Source organism: Brachionichthys hirsutus, chromosome 1 (genome assembly GCF_040956055.1).
Source record: "Brachionichthys hirsutus isolate HB-005 chromosome 1, CSIRO-AGI_Bhir_v1, whole genome shotgun sequence".
NCBI classification, from domain to species: Eukaryota; Metazoa; Chordata; class Actinopteri; order Lophiiformes; family Brachionichthyidae; genus Brachionichthys; species Brachionichthys hirsutus.
In genome coordinates this window covers 16,018,100-16,036,210 of record NC_090897.1, presented here as the reverse complement: position 1 = coordinate 16,036,210, position 18,111 = coordinate 16,018,100, and the positions used below count along the sequence as shown (strand labels likewise).

Genomic DNA, 18,111 nt, shown 5'->3' with positions numbered 1-18,111 from the left:
GTTTCTGGCACAGGAAGACGAAGCTGCTCCGGATCCCAGATCAAAGAGGCTTCAGTTCTGAATCTGAATCTGAATCTGAATCTGAATCTGAATCGGTTTATTTCCACTGTCAATGAGGATCCGCCGACGAGGAATGTTGTTCAGTGCAGCTTGTAACACAAGGATGACTGGTGGAGACTCCAAATACTTGTACTCCTGTTGGAGACTTAAGATACTTGTACTCCTGTTGGATGGTCCAGATACTTGTATTCCTGTCGGATGGTCCAGATACTTGTACTCCTGTAACGGGGGTTACAGATACTTGTACTCCTGTCAGAGGGTCCAGATACTTGTACTCCTGTTGGAGGGTCAGATTCTTGTACTCCTGTAAGGGGGGTCCAGATACTTGTACTCCTGCCGGATTCTTTGTTTTGGTTCTTTGTGATTTTGTTGGATGACTGAATCTACAGACGTGTTTATTTAAATGTTACCTGAAATTATTATCCCGTCATCTCTCTCTCTTTCTGTGTGTGTGTGTGTGTGTGTGTGTGTCTGTGTGTGTGTGCGGGGGTGTGTGTGTGTGTGTGTGTGTGTGTGTGTGCGTGTGACAGGAGGACATTGAGTTGTGGGACATGCAGAAGGAGAGTTGCAACACTGAGTCTTTACTTGCTTCATCGGTAAGAATCTGTGTGTTCATTTCCCACGTGAACTTTAATACATGACCCAAGTACCTGTACATGTACACAGTCTTCATCAGCCAGCCTGATGAAGGAGACGCTTCATATGGACACAGTCCACTGTGGAGACATGTGAGTGGGCGGGTCACATGGTGCCCAAGAGCAAATGGGAGTTCGTGATCTTGCTTGAGGATGCTTTGACATATAGCGTGTAGGGGCAGGACGCTCGAACCGGCAACCTCTGCTCGGGGGGGGGGGGGGGACAACAACAACTGCTGTCCCCCGAGCCACTGCTGAAGAGCATCTCATTTAATCAGGACAGATTCTACTCACCTGAGGGACAGTTCAGGGCTCCAGCGATGAGCGATATAAATGTCTTACGAGAGGCGATGTTGTCGGGCAGAACCGCCGGAGGACATTCGACTACATCCTGGTGGCTCACAAGGTGGACGATGAGACGGACCTGAAAGCCCAAAGACAGAAAGCCTTCCTCCAGCAGCTAGAGAAGAAACACGTCGCCGTCACGGTAAGCCTGCTTCCCTGACCGGCCTGCACTTTGACCCACATCAAAGGAACGCATCAAAGGAACCCCTTTCCTCTGATCTGAGTTTAGCGGATCGCTCACGACGACAAGGTCTTCTTCGGCCTCTGTGCTCCAAGTGAGACGTTTGAAGACTACAAGTACCTGCTCAAGGTCTCTGACTCCTGTAACTGGTCCGGAGATGTAAGGCGCAGCATCAGCCAGACTACCAGGTACCGCTCATATACCCGGGGGGGGGGGTATGAATCTGTTCGCTCTGATACTGCAGGAACAATTTTAAAATCTTCCTTTCTGTTTCTCCAGAATCCGAATTGTTAACTTCATTCTGAAGCAGACGTTCATCAACACAGGAGGTGAGTGTGATTTGACACATGTAGGGGGGCTCCAGAATGGAGTCAGGAAAACATTCATTCATTCATTCATTTTCCAACCGCTTATTCCGTTATCGGGTCACGGGCCAAGCTGGAGTCTGTCCCAAGCTGGAGTTATGTCTCTACGACACATAAATACTCGACGACACATAAATACTCTACGACACATAAATACTCTACGACACATAAATACTCTACGACACATAAATACTCGACGACACATAAATACTCTGCGACACATAAATACTCTACGACACATAAATACTCTACGACACATAAATACACTATGACACATAAATACTCTACGACACATAAATACTCGACGACACATAAATACTCTGCGACACATAAATACTCTACGACACATAAATACTCTATGACACATAAATACACTATGACACATAAATACTCTATGACACATAAATACACTATGACACATAAATACTCTACGACACATAAATACAGTACAACATATAAATACTCTACGACACATAAATACACTACAACATATACATACTCTACGACATATAAATACTCTACGACACATAAATACACTACGACACATAAATACACTACAACATATAAATACACTACGCCATATAAATACTCTACAACATATCAATACACTACGACATATAAATACTCTACTAAGATACATCAACATATCAAAGACAATTTCCATATTAATGCAAAAATAACATTCAAAGACAATTATAACATAAATATACAACTTATCAACATAGATCCACGATGACTATCATAAATACACAACTTTCAAAACACTACAAAAATACATTATACACAATTACTAACAAATACACAACTGACTAACATGAATACACAACTAATATACCTCAAGTCAAATACAATAAAAAACACATGTAATACAGTATTTATATACAGTATAAACACAACAGCATATAATACGCTCTGAGCATCATCATCATCATCATCACTCGCCTCCTCTCATCCACTGGCTCTCCCTGACCTTTGGCCTCGGCGCTGTGGACTTAGAGTTTTATTTCTTTCTTCACTTTGCATTTAGTAAATGGACGAAGTTCTATACCTTTGAAAGCTTTCTTTCTTTCTTTCTTTCTTTCTTTCTCTCTTTCTCTCTTTCCTTCCTTCTTTGTGTCCAAGCAGAGAACCTGAATGAACTCCTGACGAAGAATGTTTTTGAAACCATCTTCTGTCTGCACGAGGTGAGCCAGCGTCTTCGCTGTCCAACGCGCCGCTGCATCATCGTCTGTTGGTTTGGACCTGAGTCTCGGTATCGACGGACACAAATGTGTATTTGTATTTACTCTCTAAATATGAGCCGATGGAAAGGCAGAGCAGGAGGAGGAGACATTAAGCGTCTTCTCTTCTGTGTGGTCTTCAGAGGAAGCAGCAGAAGGAGCTGAAGAGGAAGTGGGCTCGGTGGACGGGCCTGTTCACGGGCCAGCCAGTCAACGACATCAGGCCAGTCTTCAGCTCTCCGTCTGTATTTCACCTTCACTGTACAGGTAAGGCCACGCCCCCGGGGCAGCTCACCTGTGGCTTTGGGTGTCCCTGCAGGTGCTACTTCGGCGAGAAGGTGGCTCTGTACTTCCTGTGGCTGGGCTGGTACACCAAGCTGCTGGTTCCAGCGGCTGCTCTGGGGGTTGTAGTCTTCTTATACGGGCTGGCCTTTTTCAACACCAGCCCGCTCATGTGAGTAGCAGAAGTAACAAATACAGGAAACGCTGCTAATACACATCTGTGTATCCTCTCCTGATGCTGCTGAGTGTTCTGTACATCACTGTCACATGTAGCACGACTTCACCGAGATACATTCCTAGTCTGTGAACCCTCAGTGACAATAAACGACTTCTGATTCTCATTCTGATTGTTGTTTTCATGGTCTGTCAGTTCGGAAGCTTCTTAAAAAAAAGCTTTTTCTATTTCAATAAATAACAAATATCAAAGTCATTGTCAATCGCGGTTTATTGCGTCGTCTACAGCGTTTCCCTGAAACAATCCTCCGGCTAATGATCAAACGGCACCTTAGGTGCCCCCCCATTTGTCCTGTATAACATTGAAGCGCTTGGGGGGGGGGGGGAATGAGAGGCTTGCTCTTCCTGTCGTTGAGGTTTTAATCAGACTCGGCGGCGGCTAAATCGCTGAGCTCTTATTGGGAGCTGCTTCATATTTCTCTCTGTGTCCCCCCCCCCCCCCCCCCCCCCCCCCAGACAGGAAGTGTGTCAGTCCAGCATCATCATGTGTCCTCGGTGTGATAATCGCTGTACGGTGTGGGAGCTGTCAGACACTTGCTCCTATGCTAAGGTGAGCTCGGTTCTCCTCGGTTCTCCTCGGTTCCTCTTTCCACGTCCGACTGTGGACAGAACTCAGGCCTTCATCCGTCACTGAGAGTCCAAGAAAGACATGTTGTCTCTCAAATTACTGGTTCAGAGCAGCGCTTCCAACATTTTCACACTCGTTTTCATAGTACATTAATACTGTTCTACCTCTTGATGCAGACACACAGTGGAGGTCATAACAACTTACCTGTTGTCACAACACGTAATGTGCAGCAGAACATCGGAAGACTGCGATAAGAGCGCTTTTAATGTACTCTGAAAACGAGCGTTTTAATCTCAACAGTTCACACTCCTTCCCCACTGTGGGTTCAAACCCCGTGGTTCACGTGTTCTGTGTCTCTCCATTGAGCCGTAACGGTTACAGTGTAACGGTTACACTGTTACGGCTACACTGTTACGCACGTTTTTTCATTTGCACCACGTTCCTGTTTTTTTCTTTTTTACCTCGTTTAGTGTTTGAGTTTGTGAATTTGCATCGTTTTTGTGATTGAAGCCGTTTTCTTTCCGAAGTGCTTTTGGCCCTTCTCGGCCACCGTACTGGTCAGTTTGGTTCCTTGTGTTCTTACACTTTAGCTCAGAGAGCACAGACCTCCCCCAAGCAGCTCGTTCCCCTCCTAACTGGATCTACACCGTCCACATGCTGATCTGGATCAGCACCAGAAGGTTCTAGATTGTTCTTGGTATCTTTATACACCACCCATGTGTATTTTTGATGTGTATTTTTAACTGATTTTTGAATGCATAAATGGGTTTAGTGTTAAAATGTAATATTTGTTCCTGATCTCATTCTGGATCAGAACCAGAAGACGTGTTTCATGATGGTTCATATCGGACCCCTTTATCACTGATTTTTAGTGAGTGAATTGAATGCAGATTTTACAAGATGTTATATTTTTTTGAGCCTCCATTATAAGTAAATGGGGAAATCCAGATGTTTTTGTGTCCGGATCGCTCTCAGAATTTAATGGGATCTAAATTAGACCAATTATTATTATCAAGATCCGTCCAGCAGTTATTATCTTATGGAAAGTTGGTTCTGCTATTGATGTGTTTCTCCTGTGGTACCAGGTTCATCATCTTCCTCCTGGTGCGCTACATGTTTTGCTTTTTATACCCACAGATGAGCCATCTTTTTGACAATGAGGGCACTGTGGCTTTCGCTATGTTCATGGCGATATGGGGTGAGTGTCTTACCTGATGCTGTGGTGCAGTGTGACGTCTGAAATCTGAACTCGAACTGGGTCTGTCTGCAGCCACTCTGTTCCTGGAACTGTGGAAGAGAACCAAAGCCAGACACGTTTCTAAGTGGAAGGTCTACGACTGGTGTGAAGAGGAGGTACGGTGTTCATCACTCATTCATCTTCAATGGCCTATTTTAACACAGGCTGTAGTCCCTTGAGACAAGACACGGCACCAAGTAGCTGTGGAGGATGAGCCCGAAGTTCTATCCCTCCACGCTGCTAGGGTGGGAGTGGCTTGTGATTGCCATTTCTTGGCAACATGTTTTTTTTTAATTGCAATAATATGCTGAGTAAACATTTATTCTTCTCTCTGCATTCCTGTGGTACACATCCAAAACAAGCAAACCGCTTTCATTTCAAAAGGGATTCTCTATTATTTGAGCCAGGTCCGCCGCGCTCCTCCGATGTTTCCTTATTGCTCCTCCGTGTCCAAAAAAGAGAATCCAGGAGCCATTTAAAGGAGTAATAAAAGTCCGAACTTAAAATCAACAAAACACGAGAGCCTTTACACACTCCGCCTTCCGGGTCAACACCTGTGCGCCACCTGATTGGCTCCGCCTTATATCCGTTAAGGTGACTGCGCCACACAGCGAACAATGCAGGAAACACATTCTGTTAATTTCATTTGGCTCCTCTATTCACCATTATAATTTATATCAAGGAACTCATGCATGTCTTTTATAATCTGTCCCTTAAAATTAGTGTCTTTAAGCGTACTTAAATGTAATTTCCATAAATGTATTTAAGGGCACAAGTTCACTGTTAAATACAAGCGCAAGTAGAACAGTGCAAGTGGCAGGAACCGGTTATAAAATGTTCAGGAGTCCGGGACAGAATTATTAAGTGTTCATGAGTCTTACAGCCGAGGGGAAGAAGCTGTTCTTGTGGCGGGAGGTTCTGGTCCGGATGGACCGTAGCCTCCTGCCCGAGGGGAGAGGGTCAAAGAGTCCGTGTCCAGGGTGGGAAGGGTCGGCTGTGATCCGACCTGCACGCCTCCGAGTCCTGGAGACATACAGGTCCTGGAGCGATGGCAGCTTGCAGCCGATCACCTTCTCTGCAGCACGTACAATGCGCTGCAGTCTGTGTCTGTCCCTGGTGGTGGCGCCAGCGTACCACACAGAGATGGAGGAGGTGAGGACGGACTTAATCAGTTTGACGGACTGATGGCTGGAGGTGCAGCAGTTGGTGTACAGGGAGAAGAGCCAGGGTGAAAGTACACAGCCCTGGGGGGATCCGGTGCTGATAGTCAGGGTGTCCGAGACCGTAGACCCCAGCCGCACATGCTGCCTCCGCTCCGTCAGGAAGTCTGTGATCCACCAGCAGATGGAGCCGGGCACGTCGAGCTGGAGCAGCTTGTCCTGGAGCAGTCCCGGGAGGATGGTGTTGAAAGCTGAGCTGAAGTCCACAAACAGGATCCTGGCGTAGGTTCCTGGGGAGTCCAGATGCTGCAGGATGAAGTGGAGGGCCAGATTGACTGTGTCGTCTACTGACCTGTTGGCTCGGTAGACAAACTGCAGCGGGTCCAGGAGGGGCGCGGTGAGGGTCTTCAGGTGGTGGAGAACCAGGCGCTCAAAAGACTTCATGACTACAGATGTCAATATATCAAAAACCAAAGGATAACAACTCTTTATTTCTGAGAAGTTACCTTTCTGAAGGAAATAGTCTGCTTACAGGTCGTGGTCGTTCGAGTATTTGATGCCGGGACAATTCTTCATAAAAACTGTTGACTCTGTGTCTGTGTTCACAGGAGGAGCTGATTCTGGAAATAGTCAATGATAAAAACTGTGTACCCCAACAGTTCAGACACTCCTACCTACGCAGCACTCTTGTCCTCATTTTGGTAACACTTATGGTAAGACAAAGGCACACACAAATAAATCCATGTCAATAGCCCAGCCCGAACGTTGAGGTTGTCGGGTGGGTTGCTGTTAGGTGTCCTAAAGTCCAGGCTCACAGCTAGAGGGAACTGAACTTTGGCTACCCCTAACTTATGGAACAGGTTACCCTTAAATATTAGATCTGCCCAGACTCTCGAGAAGTTTAACTTAAAACTCATCTTTTTCACTTAGGAATCAAGCTGCATATTACTTTTATATCAACTGGTTGTGTGTGTGTGTGGGGGGGGGGGTTCTGCCCATAGCCCTACATCCCCCAACAGAGCCATGGGCACTAGACACGCTCTCACCATCGCCTACAGGGGGAGACGTGTCAAAAGCTGCCGATAACGGGAGATGTCTTAATGTGGATCGTTCTATTCTCGTGTCGGTAGAAACGTTGCGCAGCAGCAGGGACACGCCTTCGGGGGGGTCTGCCGAGGTTTATCGCCGGCCGTTTTACTGCAAACATTCCCGACTAGAAACGTTTCAGATCAGACTGTGGCTGCACGTCACGGACGATAAGGAAATATCAGTGGCTGGAGAAGACACCCTTCCAACGATCGGCTGCTGCTGTGTTCCAGCTGATGCTGATCATCGGTCTCGCTCACGCCCTGGTGGTGTTTCGAGTGGTCGCTGCCCCCTTGCTGTCTGGAGGAGACTGGGACTTCATCAGGGATCATGCCAACACCGTGGCTGTGATGCTCGGAGCTGTGCTGCACTACTTCACCATTCAGATCATGACCCGGGTAGGTCTCCACGCTGCATTCACACGGCGGTGGCAGGAAGGCAGTTATTCCGACCCGTGAGGGAATGCTCCCGCCTCCACGCGGTTGCTGTCATCTTTTTCTAAATCATTGAAAATTGCACAGAGACGACATTTCAAATTTTGAAACGAGAGCTGGGGTACACCCGGAATGCGTCGCCAGCACGCACAAACAACCATTCACACACACTTTTTATTTCTCCAAAATATTGGCATGTGTCAAACATCTTCTGCCTCATGATGTGAACCAGTCCAGCCAGATGTAGCCTATTAGCTGCCTGAGCTTCTAGCGTGTTATAAATGTTGCTGCTAGAAATGACACCTGCCACTGACACACACACACACACACTACGGACAACACCAGCCACTCTCGTGTCCTCCCTCACTACGTCCATGTATCTTCTCCTGGGTCGTCCTCTAGCCCTGTTCCCTGGCATCCTCAGCATCCTTCTACCGATATAAATACTAAATACTTTTTATTGATTTGTCCCTCGGAGGGCAATTTGGTTTACAGCAGTTACACTTTCTAACTGTAGTCTGCTGCTGGTCGCCGCGTGCGCAGGCGCCCAGGCAATGTGGGTGAAGTGTCTTGCCTAAGGACACAACGACAGTGTACACATGTAACATGTGGGGATGGGGATCGGACCGCCAACCTCTCGATCATAGGACGACCCTCTCAACCACTGCGCAACCATCGCACCACACAGTCCCTGTCTCTCCTCTGGACATGTCCAAACCATCAAAGTCTGGTCTCTCTGACCTTGTCTCCAAAACGTCTAACCTTCACTGTCCCTCTTATTGTCTCATTTCTAATCCTGTCCAACCTGGTCACTCCCAAGGAGAACCTCAGCATCTCATGGTGGTACCAGTAGAGCGGTTAGCAGGAGCTAACGTAGTATTGGCAGGTTCTCCCTTGTGCCGGTCTCAAGCCCGGATAAATGCAGAGAGTTGCGTCAGGAATGGCCTCCGGAGTAAAAGATTTCCACAAGAAATTATGCAAACCAACATGGACGACTTCAGTTAATTAATTCCGCTACATGCTGCCTTTATTTAGTTTAGAGGGAACTGATCATTAAGATCGCTATCTACAAAACCACTGAGGTTTTAGTGGACTAATCTTTCATCATCTAGACTCTAGAGAAACAAACAGGTGTTATCAATGCTATTTGTTCACCTGCATGACGTAGCAAGAAGCTGGATTTCATGTTACACAGATCTGCAGCCCGGCAGAGCCATCTAAAGTAGCTGTGTTAATCTGAGATATGGGATTCATTAATGGCCATATGTGTGTTTAAAGTTTGACCTTTTAGATAACCATGTGTCCTATAAGGCAGCGGTACCGGTCCGTGAGGCATTTGTTACCGGGCCGCACAGAAAGAATAACTCATTTATGCAATTTCCGTTGTATCGATTATTAGCGTCTAATATTATTAGCGTTTTATTTTGAAAAACGACCGGATTTTCTCCAAAGTAACGTTCGCCTGTGAATTTTCTTGGTCACGTGATACATTACTAAAAGAAATAACTAGTGAAAAATAATTTTAAATAAGCAAACAAATGTCTTTGTGGAGCTTCTTTGCTAAGAGGGAAAGTCCAACTGAGGAGGAAGGAGAGGAGTCGACGACCTCCAAGAAAATAAAACCTCTGAACAGACAAACCAGGAGTCAGACTTAAAACACGGTTTATCTACAGCTGCCTGGCTTCATTAACGAGGCAATGAAGGGTTCAAAACTGCTTCGGCACATAGAGACCAAGAACCCTGAATTAAAAGACAAGAATGTGGAATTTATGAAAGAAAAAACGTGAACCTGAAGGACAGAAGTAATTATTGAGACTACAACTAATTGTGAGTAGATATTGGTGTAATACTTATTGCAAGTGCATAATATAAAGTTTATTGGTAAGATTAGATTCCTCTTTCTTATTTAATTACTACCCCCCCCCCCCCCCCCCCCGAGTCCGCGAACATCTTGACGGGCATGAAACCGGTCCGTGGCAGGAAAAAGGGCCGCTGCTCTAAAGTGTTCACGTGGAAACGATTGATTCATGGCGAGAAGCCAGTTTTATCGGGTTACAATCACCCTGTCCTTTGACCATCCTAATCCATTCATCTTTGAGTCAAAGTGGAACTTTGTGCCAAATGTCACAAGATGTTCTGGAGACATGAGAGACGGGCTGGAGGTCACGACCTCTGAGCACCAAAACGTCAAATAGATGGCTTGTGTGGATCCATTAAGCTGCTTGTGTGTGATGTGAACAATTTCTGTTTGCTACCAGTGACATCACTGTTCATGCTGTCCCCCCCCCCCCCCCCCTACACACACACACACACCACCTGCAGGTCAACAGATGGGTCTCCCTCAAGCTGTGTCACATAGGTGAGAACAAAGGGGGGTAGTTCATTCACTGTGTCCTGCAGAGAGAGAGAACAGCGACGCAACACTGTGTGTGTGTGTGTGTGTGCGTGCCTTCGTGTGTGTGTGTGTGTGGGGGGGGGGGGGGGGGGGTGTGTGTGTGCCTTCAGAGAAGACCAACTCGTTTGCTGCTACAGAGAGGAGCTTCACTGTCAAGATGTTCACCTTCCAGTTCTTCACGCTCTTCTCCTCCCTCTTCTATGTGGCCTTCTTCCTGGGAAGGTAGCGTCATGTCTGACACTCTTCCTGTATCCAACTGGAATACTGTGTTTGTGTACTCTGTATGTCTATTCTGTGTTCTATCTATATTCCTCACTTAACGACATACTCGTTAAATGATGGCTCGTTACAATGGGCTTTTGGAAATGTAATAGTATGTGTTAAAGTATACAGTGTATGACGTTGTGATATTTGTGTGCACACACACACAAATATCACAACGTCACATATATATATATGTACTATATTTGTACTTTGGGGGAAATTAAAAGGTCATGACCAAAAAAGCCAAAGGCTAGAAAGTGTACAGAATAATAAAGAAATCCGACAAATGCACCGGACCAGGATCCAGACCGGACCAGGATCCAGACCTTTCTAAACCCATGAGGGGACTTTCCAACGATTCAGTTCCTGGACGGTAAAATGCTGGTGTGCAGCTGACTGTGTTTTTCCCACAGGATAAATGGCCACCCAGGGGACTATGTGCGTATTGCTGGATGGAGGTTAGAGGAGGTGAGGACCGTTCCTGAGGATTTTGTCAGACGTGATTCCACAGGAGCGCCCATTCGTCCTGTGTGTGTCTTGCAGTGCCATCCCAGCGGCTGTTTGACCGACCTCTTCATCCAGATGGCTGTCATCATGCTGCTGAAGCAGACGCTCAACAACATCTCAGAGTTCACCATACCGTGAGTGTGGCTTTCACCCTGCAGCGATGCCATGATATCCAATTCGCTCGTGGGGAATTCATTTGCAAGCAGACGATGCTCTCGTGTGAAGATGACGTGCTTTCCAGGTGGTTGAAGCGATGCTTCAGCAGGAAAACAGCAAAGAAGCTGCAGAGGAAGTGCGGCTACTGCTACAGAAAGGCCTGCCGCGACGAAAAGGGAGATTTTGAACAATGTGACATCTGCAAACTTCGGGACTGGATGCGCAACTACCACCTGGCCGACACCGACGCCTTCAGCCTGTTCAACGAGTTCTTGGAGATGGGTAGGTCCAGTTTCACTCTGAGTCTGACCCATTAAAAGCCAACCCACAAGGCTGATGGAGGATTTGCTGATATTCTTCATCAAGCCTAAATTGAGTGTCGGGCTGCAGACTGTGCAGGAGGTCGTTATATTATTACTACAAGTACCCGGACCTCCTGTTCTGATTCTTTCTGTAACAAATGCTCATTAAATCCAATCACGTCTACCCAGTCGGTGTCTTATTTATTTGTATATCCAATCCATATTTTAATTTCTATATTCATTATAGTTCAATCATCTTAGCTTTAAGATGATTTTAGCTTCCTTAGCTGTGAAGGCAATAAAGCCCTCAATGCCTTTTATATTTACGTGTCTTTTTTCCACCAGAAGAATATCGTGTACAGAAGGGTAGCTACTAACCTGCTGTCCATCCTGTCCAGTGATCCAGTTCAGTTTCACCACCATATTCGTGGCAGCCTTCCCCCTTGCCCCGCTATTGGCTCTCATCAACAATATCTTTGAGATTCGTCTGGATGCCATCAAAATGGTCCAACTGGAACGAAGGCTGGTTCCCAGGAAGACCAACGACATCGGTGAGTTCTGTCTGTTTATATGGGTAAACCAGGGGGGGGGGGGGGGGGGCGTGACTTTCCTGAAGTCCACGATCATCTCCACTGTCTTCTGGCTGCTCAGCTCCAGGTTCTTGCTGCTACACCAAGAAACCAGAAAGACAATCAGAGATTGCAGACCCCGCCTCCAATAGACTCTTCGACCTTGTGAGACAGTAAACAGGGCTTCCGGATCAGAGGGGCCAAACCTGCTCTAGCTTGCTGCTCCGGAACGTACTACAAGACTCCTTCTGGACTCTTTTTCCCATCATGCCATTCGTGTCCCTCCCTCTTAAAGTGGCAGTTTACAGCACAGGCACAATTCCAGATGTAAAAATAATTCTAGAATCTGGATCCAGATCCAGATCAACGCCATTCTCGGGGAGGACCGAGCCACGGACAGAACCTTGCTTGTGTAAAAATTTCAAATCGATTGGGTTACTAGTTTTTGCGTTATGCGCTCGGACAGACAAACAAACAGACAGACAAACAGACAAACATACAAACGCACCCAATTGCAATACCCTCGCCTCCTCTTCGGCGAGGGTAACCAGCCGGTCCACCTCCCCCCTACAGGCAGACTCATCACCGTCTCATCACCGCCTGAGATGAGCCTGATGAGGGTGGTGTCGTCCGCAAATTTAATCACGAAGGACCCCTACGAGGGAACAATACCATCAAACTACCTGCCTATAACCTGCCTCAGCACCACATGGAAGCTCCTATCAGGCATCATAGCAGCCAAAATGAGCAGCCACATGGATCAATGCATGAGCAGGGCACAGAAAGGGAGTAGCAATAATATCGGGGGGGAGCCAAGCACCAGCTACTGGAGGACAGGGCAGTACCCAGAGACCGCAAGGCCAGGTGCACCAGCCTGTGAACCGCCTGGATCGACTACAAGTGACTCAGTGCCACATGCACGGATACTGAATGCCTGAAACTGTAGATCAGCAGGACGCTAAGAACCTTCCTCCAGAACTCAATGAGGCTATGGAAGACAACCCTAGAAGACAACCGTCCACCATGAGCCTAGGTTCTGTCCAAGGTTTCTGCCTGTTAAAGGGAAGTTTTTCCTTGCCTCCTTTGCCAGAGTGCTTGCTCTTGTGGGTCAAGTTGGGTTCTGTGTTTCCCTGCTAATCCTGTAAAGTGCCTTGAGATGACTTTATGTTGTGATCTGGCGCTAAAGAAATAAAACTGAATTGAATTGAACCCTAAGTCAAAGACTGTTGCACAGGTGAGCATCATCTACCCAGGAGATGCTCTATCCCCCCTGCTGTTCTGCATAGGCCTAAAACCCCTCAGCCAGATCATCACCCAGAGTGGTTCAGAGTACCGGTTCTGAAGTGGAACGACTATCAGCCACCTGGGTGACATCAAGCTGTATGCCAAGAACAAGCGATACATCAACTCCCTGATACAGCTCACTAGGATATACACTTGATACGTGTAGGCGAATAGTATCTAGAAGAGAAGATGATCACAGCTGACTGGGTTGACCTACCTGAAGGACATATGTGTAGGACCGCTACAAACACCTGAGGATCCCACAGGCAAATGATAACCATGAGGAGGCAGCTAGGAGGTCGGCCACAGCCAAACGCCTACAGAGGGTGAGACGGGTTCTCAAGAGTCAGCTGAATGGCAAGAATAAGATCCAGGTCATTAACAGCTATGCCCTACCTGTAATCAGATACCCCCCCGGCATAATACCCCGGGCAATGGAAGAGATGCAAGCTACCGACCCCGGAGCCAAGATGGAGGACACCTCCAAAGGTGGTCGAGAGCAATCGAGTCAAGATCCAGATGGACAAACTGGTGACCAACCAGCCTGAAATAGTCGTGGTGGATAAACAGCGGTAGTGATAGATGGTAAATGGACTGCAGTTATATAGCGCTTAGTGCACCTTCATGGTACCCATGGCCTCACATTCACCCATTCACACAGGGGCAGTCGAGGACCCGAGCTTGAAGCAGACACCGTACCGCCCGGGTGGGCGAGACAAATGTATACCCATTCAGTGAATGTCCAATGGTTTTTGTGCATGGCAGAGCTCAAGGACCTTTCGGCTTCAGGAAAGAAGCTCTTCCTGAGTGTGTCTGTTTCAGTACTGGTCATTCTGAGGCGCCGGCCAGAGCGCAGTCGCTGAAAGAGTCCGCTGTTGGGACGATGAGGGTCTCGCAATAAAATACCAAACTCCACATGAAACCGGCACAGAAAGCACAGCTGAAACGTTCACACTGAAACATTCACACTGAAACATTCAATAAACACAAGTACTGGTCTCAATAAAGCGATCGGGACAACGGCTGGGACTGTGTCCATGTCCGTGCTCGGTGTGTTTGGGGTTCCCCCTCCATCCGGGGAGATGTCTTGTAGCAGTTTGTCCTGTTGCTTCGACGCCGTAGCAGAGATGACGGGCTGGGCTGTTCTTCTCGTGTCTGCAGGTGTGTGGACGAAGGTGCTGGAAGCCGTTGGTGTGTTGGCAGTGATCGCCAACGGTCTGGTCATCGGCGTCTCGTCAGACTTCATCCCACGCCTCGTCTATCGTTACCATTACGGCCCCTGTGCTAACGGAACCACGCACATGCAGTCAGTCGTGTTTTCACTGCTACCCAGATACCTGGTGCTGCAAACGACGTGTCTAACGCGCTTTGTGTCGCTGTTGCAGCTGCATGCAGGGCTACATTAATAACTCCTTGACCGTGGCCTCGGTCACACTTCCAGCCGTGCGAAAAGACTTTTTTCCACGTCAGATGGTCACAACTAACGGCTTAAATGTCACGCAGTGCAGGTGAGAAGAGCATTCTGTTGTTCTGCTCTGCCAAAGTACAGCACAAGAGCCAATGGGGTGTGCGTGTGTGCGTGTGCGTGTGTGTGTGCGTGTGCGTGTGCGTGTGCGTGCAGCTATAGAGATTACAGGAGCAATGAGGACTACTCCTTGACCTATCAGTTCTGGCTGGTTCTGGCTGTGCGCTTTGCGTTTGTCATCCTGTTTGAGGTTTGTACTTCAGAAGTTCTGCGCTTCTTTCGTTTTGAAGGAGCCCGTTCTCAGAGTCTGACGGTTCCTTTGTGCTTCTTCAGCATGTTGTGGTCGTGTGTAAGTTCGTAGCAGCCTGGTTCGTCCCCAACAACCCCATTCACGTAAAGAATGATCGCTTGCACGACAAACTGGATCGCCTGAAGGAGGAGCTGCGGTAAGTAGTTGTATATATTTATATATATATAAATATATACTATGTTCATTCCATATTCTCAAATTTAACATTATCATGGCATGCGGTTCAGGAAATTATTATATATATATAAAAAGTGAAGTTTGAGAATATGATATGGACCAAACTTCAATATATATACGCTGATATATATATTTCAAACACCGATATATATATATATATCAGCTTTTCATATATTGGAGTTTGGTCCATATTCACCTCACTTTTTATATATATAAAATAAGTGAATATATATATGGAAATTTCCGAATATATATATCAAAATATATATTCCAGAGTTTGGTCCATATTCTCAGACCTCACTTTTGATATATATATATAATAAGTTCCTGAACGGCATGCCATACATAATATATATAATATATATATATAATATAGACTCTTTTGAGGAATAATTTTATTATTGGACAGTTACAATGCTCTCGGTCAAAATGAAAATGTTCACAAGCCTCAAATCTAAATATTCTAGCAGGTAAAAGTGAGGTTTTGGCTTTCTTAGGCGAATACCTGTCAGGTGTTGCCCCCTCCCCGTTCTGTGAAGTCTGGCCCCCTCCCCGATCTGTGACTCGTGTTCCTCTGACGGCGTACGTAACCGTATGTACGAACTCGCAGCCAGAGCGTTCCGCTGCTAGCAGCGATTCCGTGTTGCTAAACGCACACTTTTAAATTGCGGAGAGCCCGTTGTAACTCTGAGCTGTCGCTAAGCGAGTTCGTTGTTAAGTGAGGACCACCTGTACACACACACACACACAGATAAATGTGTGTGTGTTTCACGCTACTGTCTAATTCTGTGTTTATTTGTTGCAGTGAAAAGAAACGCAGCAAATCTACAGAAGTCTGACTTCCTGTCTCTGTCCTGATGAACACTTCCTGTTTCTGAACGAGTGCCGTGTTTATTTCTAGATTTCCCATTGAAACGCTGTTAATTATAAAAGCTCTATATTTTGTGTGATTTTCTTGGCCAGCCATTGAAGCCTGCTAATATCTCACTTGATATTTAGTGTGAGGATCTTGATCAGTTCAGTATTACGTGCACGCAGGAGTAGAAAGAGTCGGGAGGTGGTTTGAAACTTCTCGCAGTGGGCTTGACTGAGGCGTGTTTGTGTTTGGTCGAGTCCCTGGATGTTTTACTGGTCATAATGGAAACACACATTCCTGCATCGTGTTCTCTAGACGTCAGGTTAGAACATCGGTTTCCTTCCTGTGAAGCTTCAGGGAGTGGAAGCCTGTCTTTCAATAGATTGTCTCTCAGACAAAAACAAATAAAGTTAATTGTATATTCGAGTTCATTTTTTTCTTCTTTTATTTGTGGCAAAGGTATCACACACACATTTTATAAAACGATGATGTCATCCTCTTTTTTTTTTTTTTTTTACCTCTACGCTCCTGAATGTTTTCTCCAGTTAGTATTCAGCTGTGATTTCATGTATATGACGTTATAAAAAAAAAAAGAAGTTTTTCCTAAAAATCAAATTAAACTACTGAATGAAAGTAAAGTGTGTGTCTTCTAGATATTTATTTCATTGCTAGAGTTAAAGGTCCATTTAAATCCAGTCCTGGACTAAAGATGCACCGACAGCTCTGCACATTAAACCTCTACTGCAGGACTGAAGTCTCGCCTTGGCTCCCGAAATGAGGAATAATAAGGAAGAGCTGCTACGCCAGCAGACTCTGGATGATGATGATGATGATGATGATGATGATGATGAAGGGCTAACTGCAGTATTGTGTGAGGCGGAAGCTATTCTAAATGACAGACCGATCACCCAATGATGACCCATCTTCTCCTTTTACGAGGGAAACCATCATTTCAGCAAGGAGTTTTTACGACAGGATCGGCATGAAAGCAGGTGCAACGCCTCGCTGACTTATTCTGGAAGAGATGGGTCCGTGTGGAAGAAGGTGGAATGCCTCGCTGATTTATTCTGGAAGAGATGGGTCAGCGTGGAAGCAGGTGGAATGCCTCGCTGACTTATTCTGGAAGAGATGGGTCCGTGTGGAAGCAGGTGGAATGCCTTGCTGACTTATTCTGGAAGAGACGGGTCAGCGTGGAAGCAGGTGGAATGCCTCGCTGATTTATTCTGGAAGAGATGGGTCAGCGTGGAAGCAGGTGGAATGCCTCGCTGATTTATTCTGGAAGAGATGGGTCAGCGTGGAAGCAGGTGCAACGCCTCACTGATTTATTCTGGAAGAGATGGGTCCGTGTGGAAGCAGGTGCAACGCCTCGCTGATTTATTCTGGAAGAGATGGATCAGGGTGGAAGCAGGTGCAACGCCTTGCTGATTTATTCTGGAAGAGTTTTGGAAGTTTATCTAGAATCCAGATGCTCCTGATGTTAAACTGAAAAGGGAGTCCAACACAACTGAAAGACCATTTTCCGGACTGCGTCTGGATATGAGGTCTAATTATCGTGATGCAATATTTGTCGTGTGTTTATGAATTTGCATGTTTGGTATGTTGCCAATGAGGGGCCGACGAGTGTTGGGTCGCATCCCGTCGGAGGATGCTGTTTGCAGGCTGGTTCTGGTTCTGGTTCTGGTCCGCCCGCCCCCTGCGGATCGAACCTCCTCTCGGCAGACTTCAGCTGGCTTCGAACCTTCGGGCGATTCCATCTGCTCCGTGAAGTTTCAGTTCAACCCAGTGAAGGGACTCGAACCGGAAACGCAACTCTTTTTTTTTTTTCTCCTTTGCAAATGCAGAACAAGCCGCAAGACAGATCCAGTTCCTTATTCTGTGTCAGCTGCTGCTCAACGAGGAAGGAGGAGGTCCGCGGGCATCGATGGAGCGCGGCGGGTCGGACTGACGGACATAACGGGCCTCGATCCGGGACCATGGACCGTGTGAGTAGCGGTTCCGTTGTAGATTCTGTCTGCAAAG

General features: G+C 46.7%; 1 protein-coding gene across 1 annotated transcript in view; it reads left to right on the top strand.

Moving 5' to 3' along the window:
• LOC137917576 (anoctamin-9-like) overlaps positions 1-16,730 on the top strand; it is an 18,156-nt gene extending 1,426 nt beyond the window's left edge. The window contains exons 2-24 of the mRNA XM_068760299.1: positions 591-656; positions 1,060-1,182; positions 1,270-1,409; positions 1,501-1,550; positions 2,712-2,770; positions 2,950-3,029; positions 3,126-3,260; positions 3,779-3,872; positions 5,028-5,088; positions 5,161-5,243; positions 6,896-7,000; positions 7,607-7,771; positions 10,130-10,166; positions 10,313-10,424; positions 10,880-10,934; positions 11,010-11,107; positions 11,215-11,411; positions 11,830-11,982; positions 14,446-14,590; positions 14,670-14,792; positions 14,906-14,999; positions 15,083-15,195; positions 16,042-16,730. Coding sequence (XP_068616400.1) covers positions 591-656; positions 1,060-1,182; positions 1,270-1,409; positions 1,501-1,550; positions 2,712-2,770; positions 2,950-3,029; positions 3,126-3,260; positions 3,779-3,872; positions 5,028-5,088; positions 5,161-5,243; positions 6,896-7,000; positions 7,607-7,771; positions 10,130-10,166; positions 10,313-10,424; positions 10,880-10,934; positions 11,010-11,107; positions 11,215-11,411; positions 11,830-11,982; positions 14,446-14,590; positions 14,670-14,792; positions 14,906-14,999; positions 15,083-15,195; positions 16,042-16,075 — 2,322 coding nt within the window. The 3' untranslated portion in view covers positions 16,076-16,730. The remainder of the gene's footprint in view (positions 1-590; positions 657-1,059; positions 1,183-1,269; positions 1,410-1,500; positions 1,551-2,711; positions 2,771-2,949; positions 3,030-3,125; positions 3,261-3,778; positions 3,873-5,027; positions 5,089-5,160; positions 5,244-6,895; positions 7,001-7,606; positions 7,772-10,129; positions 10,167-10,312; positions 10,425-10,879; positions 10,935-11,009; positions 11,108-11,214; positions 11,412-11,829; positions 11,983-14,445; positions 14,591-14,669; positions 14,793-14,905; positions 15,000-15,082; positions 15,196-16,041) is intronic.
• The last annotated feature ends 1,381 nt before the right edge of the window (positions 16,731-18,111 follow it).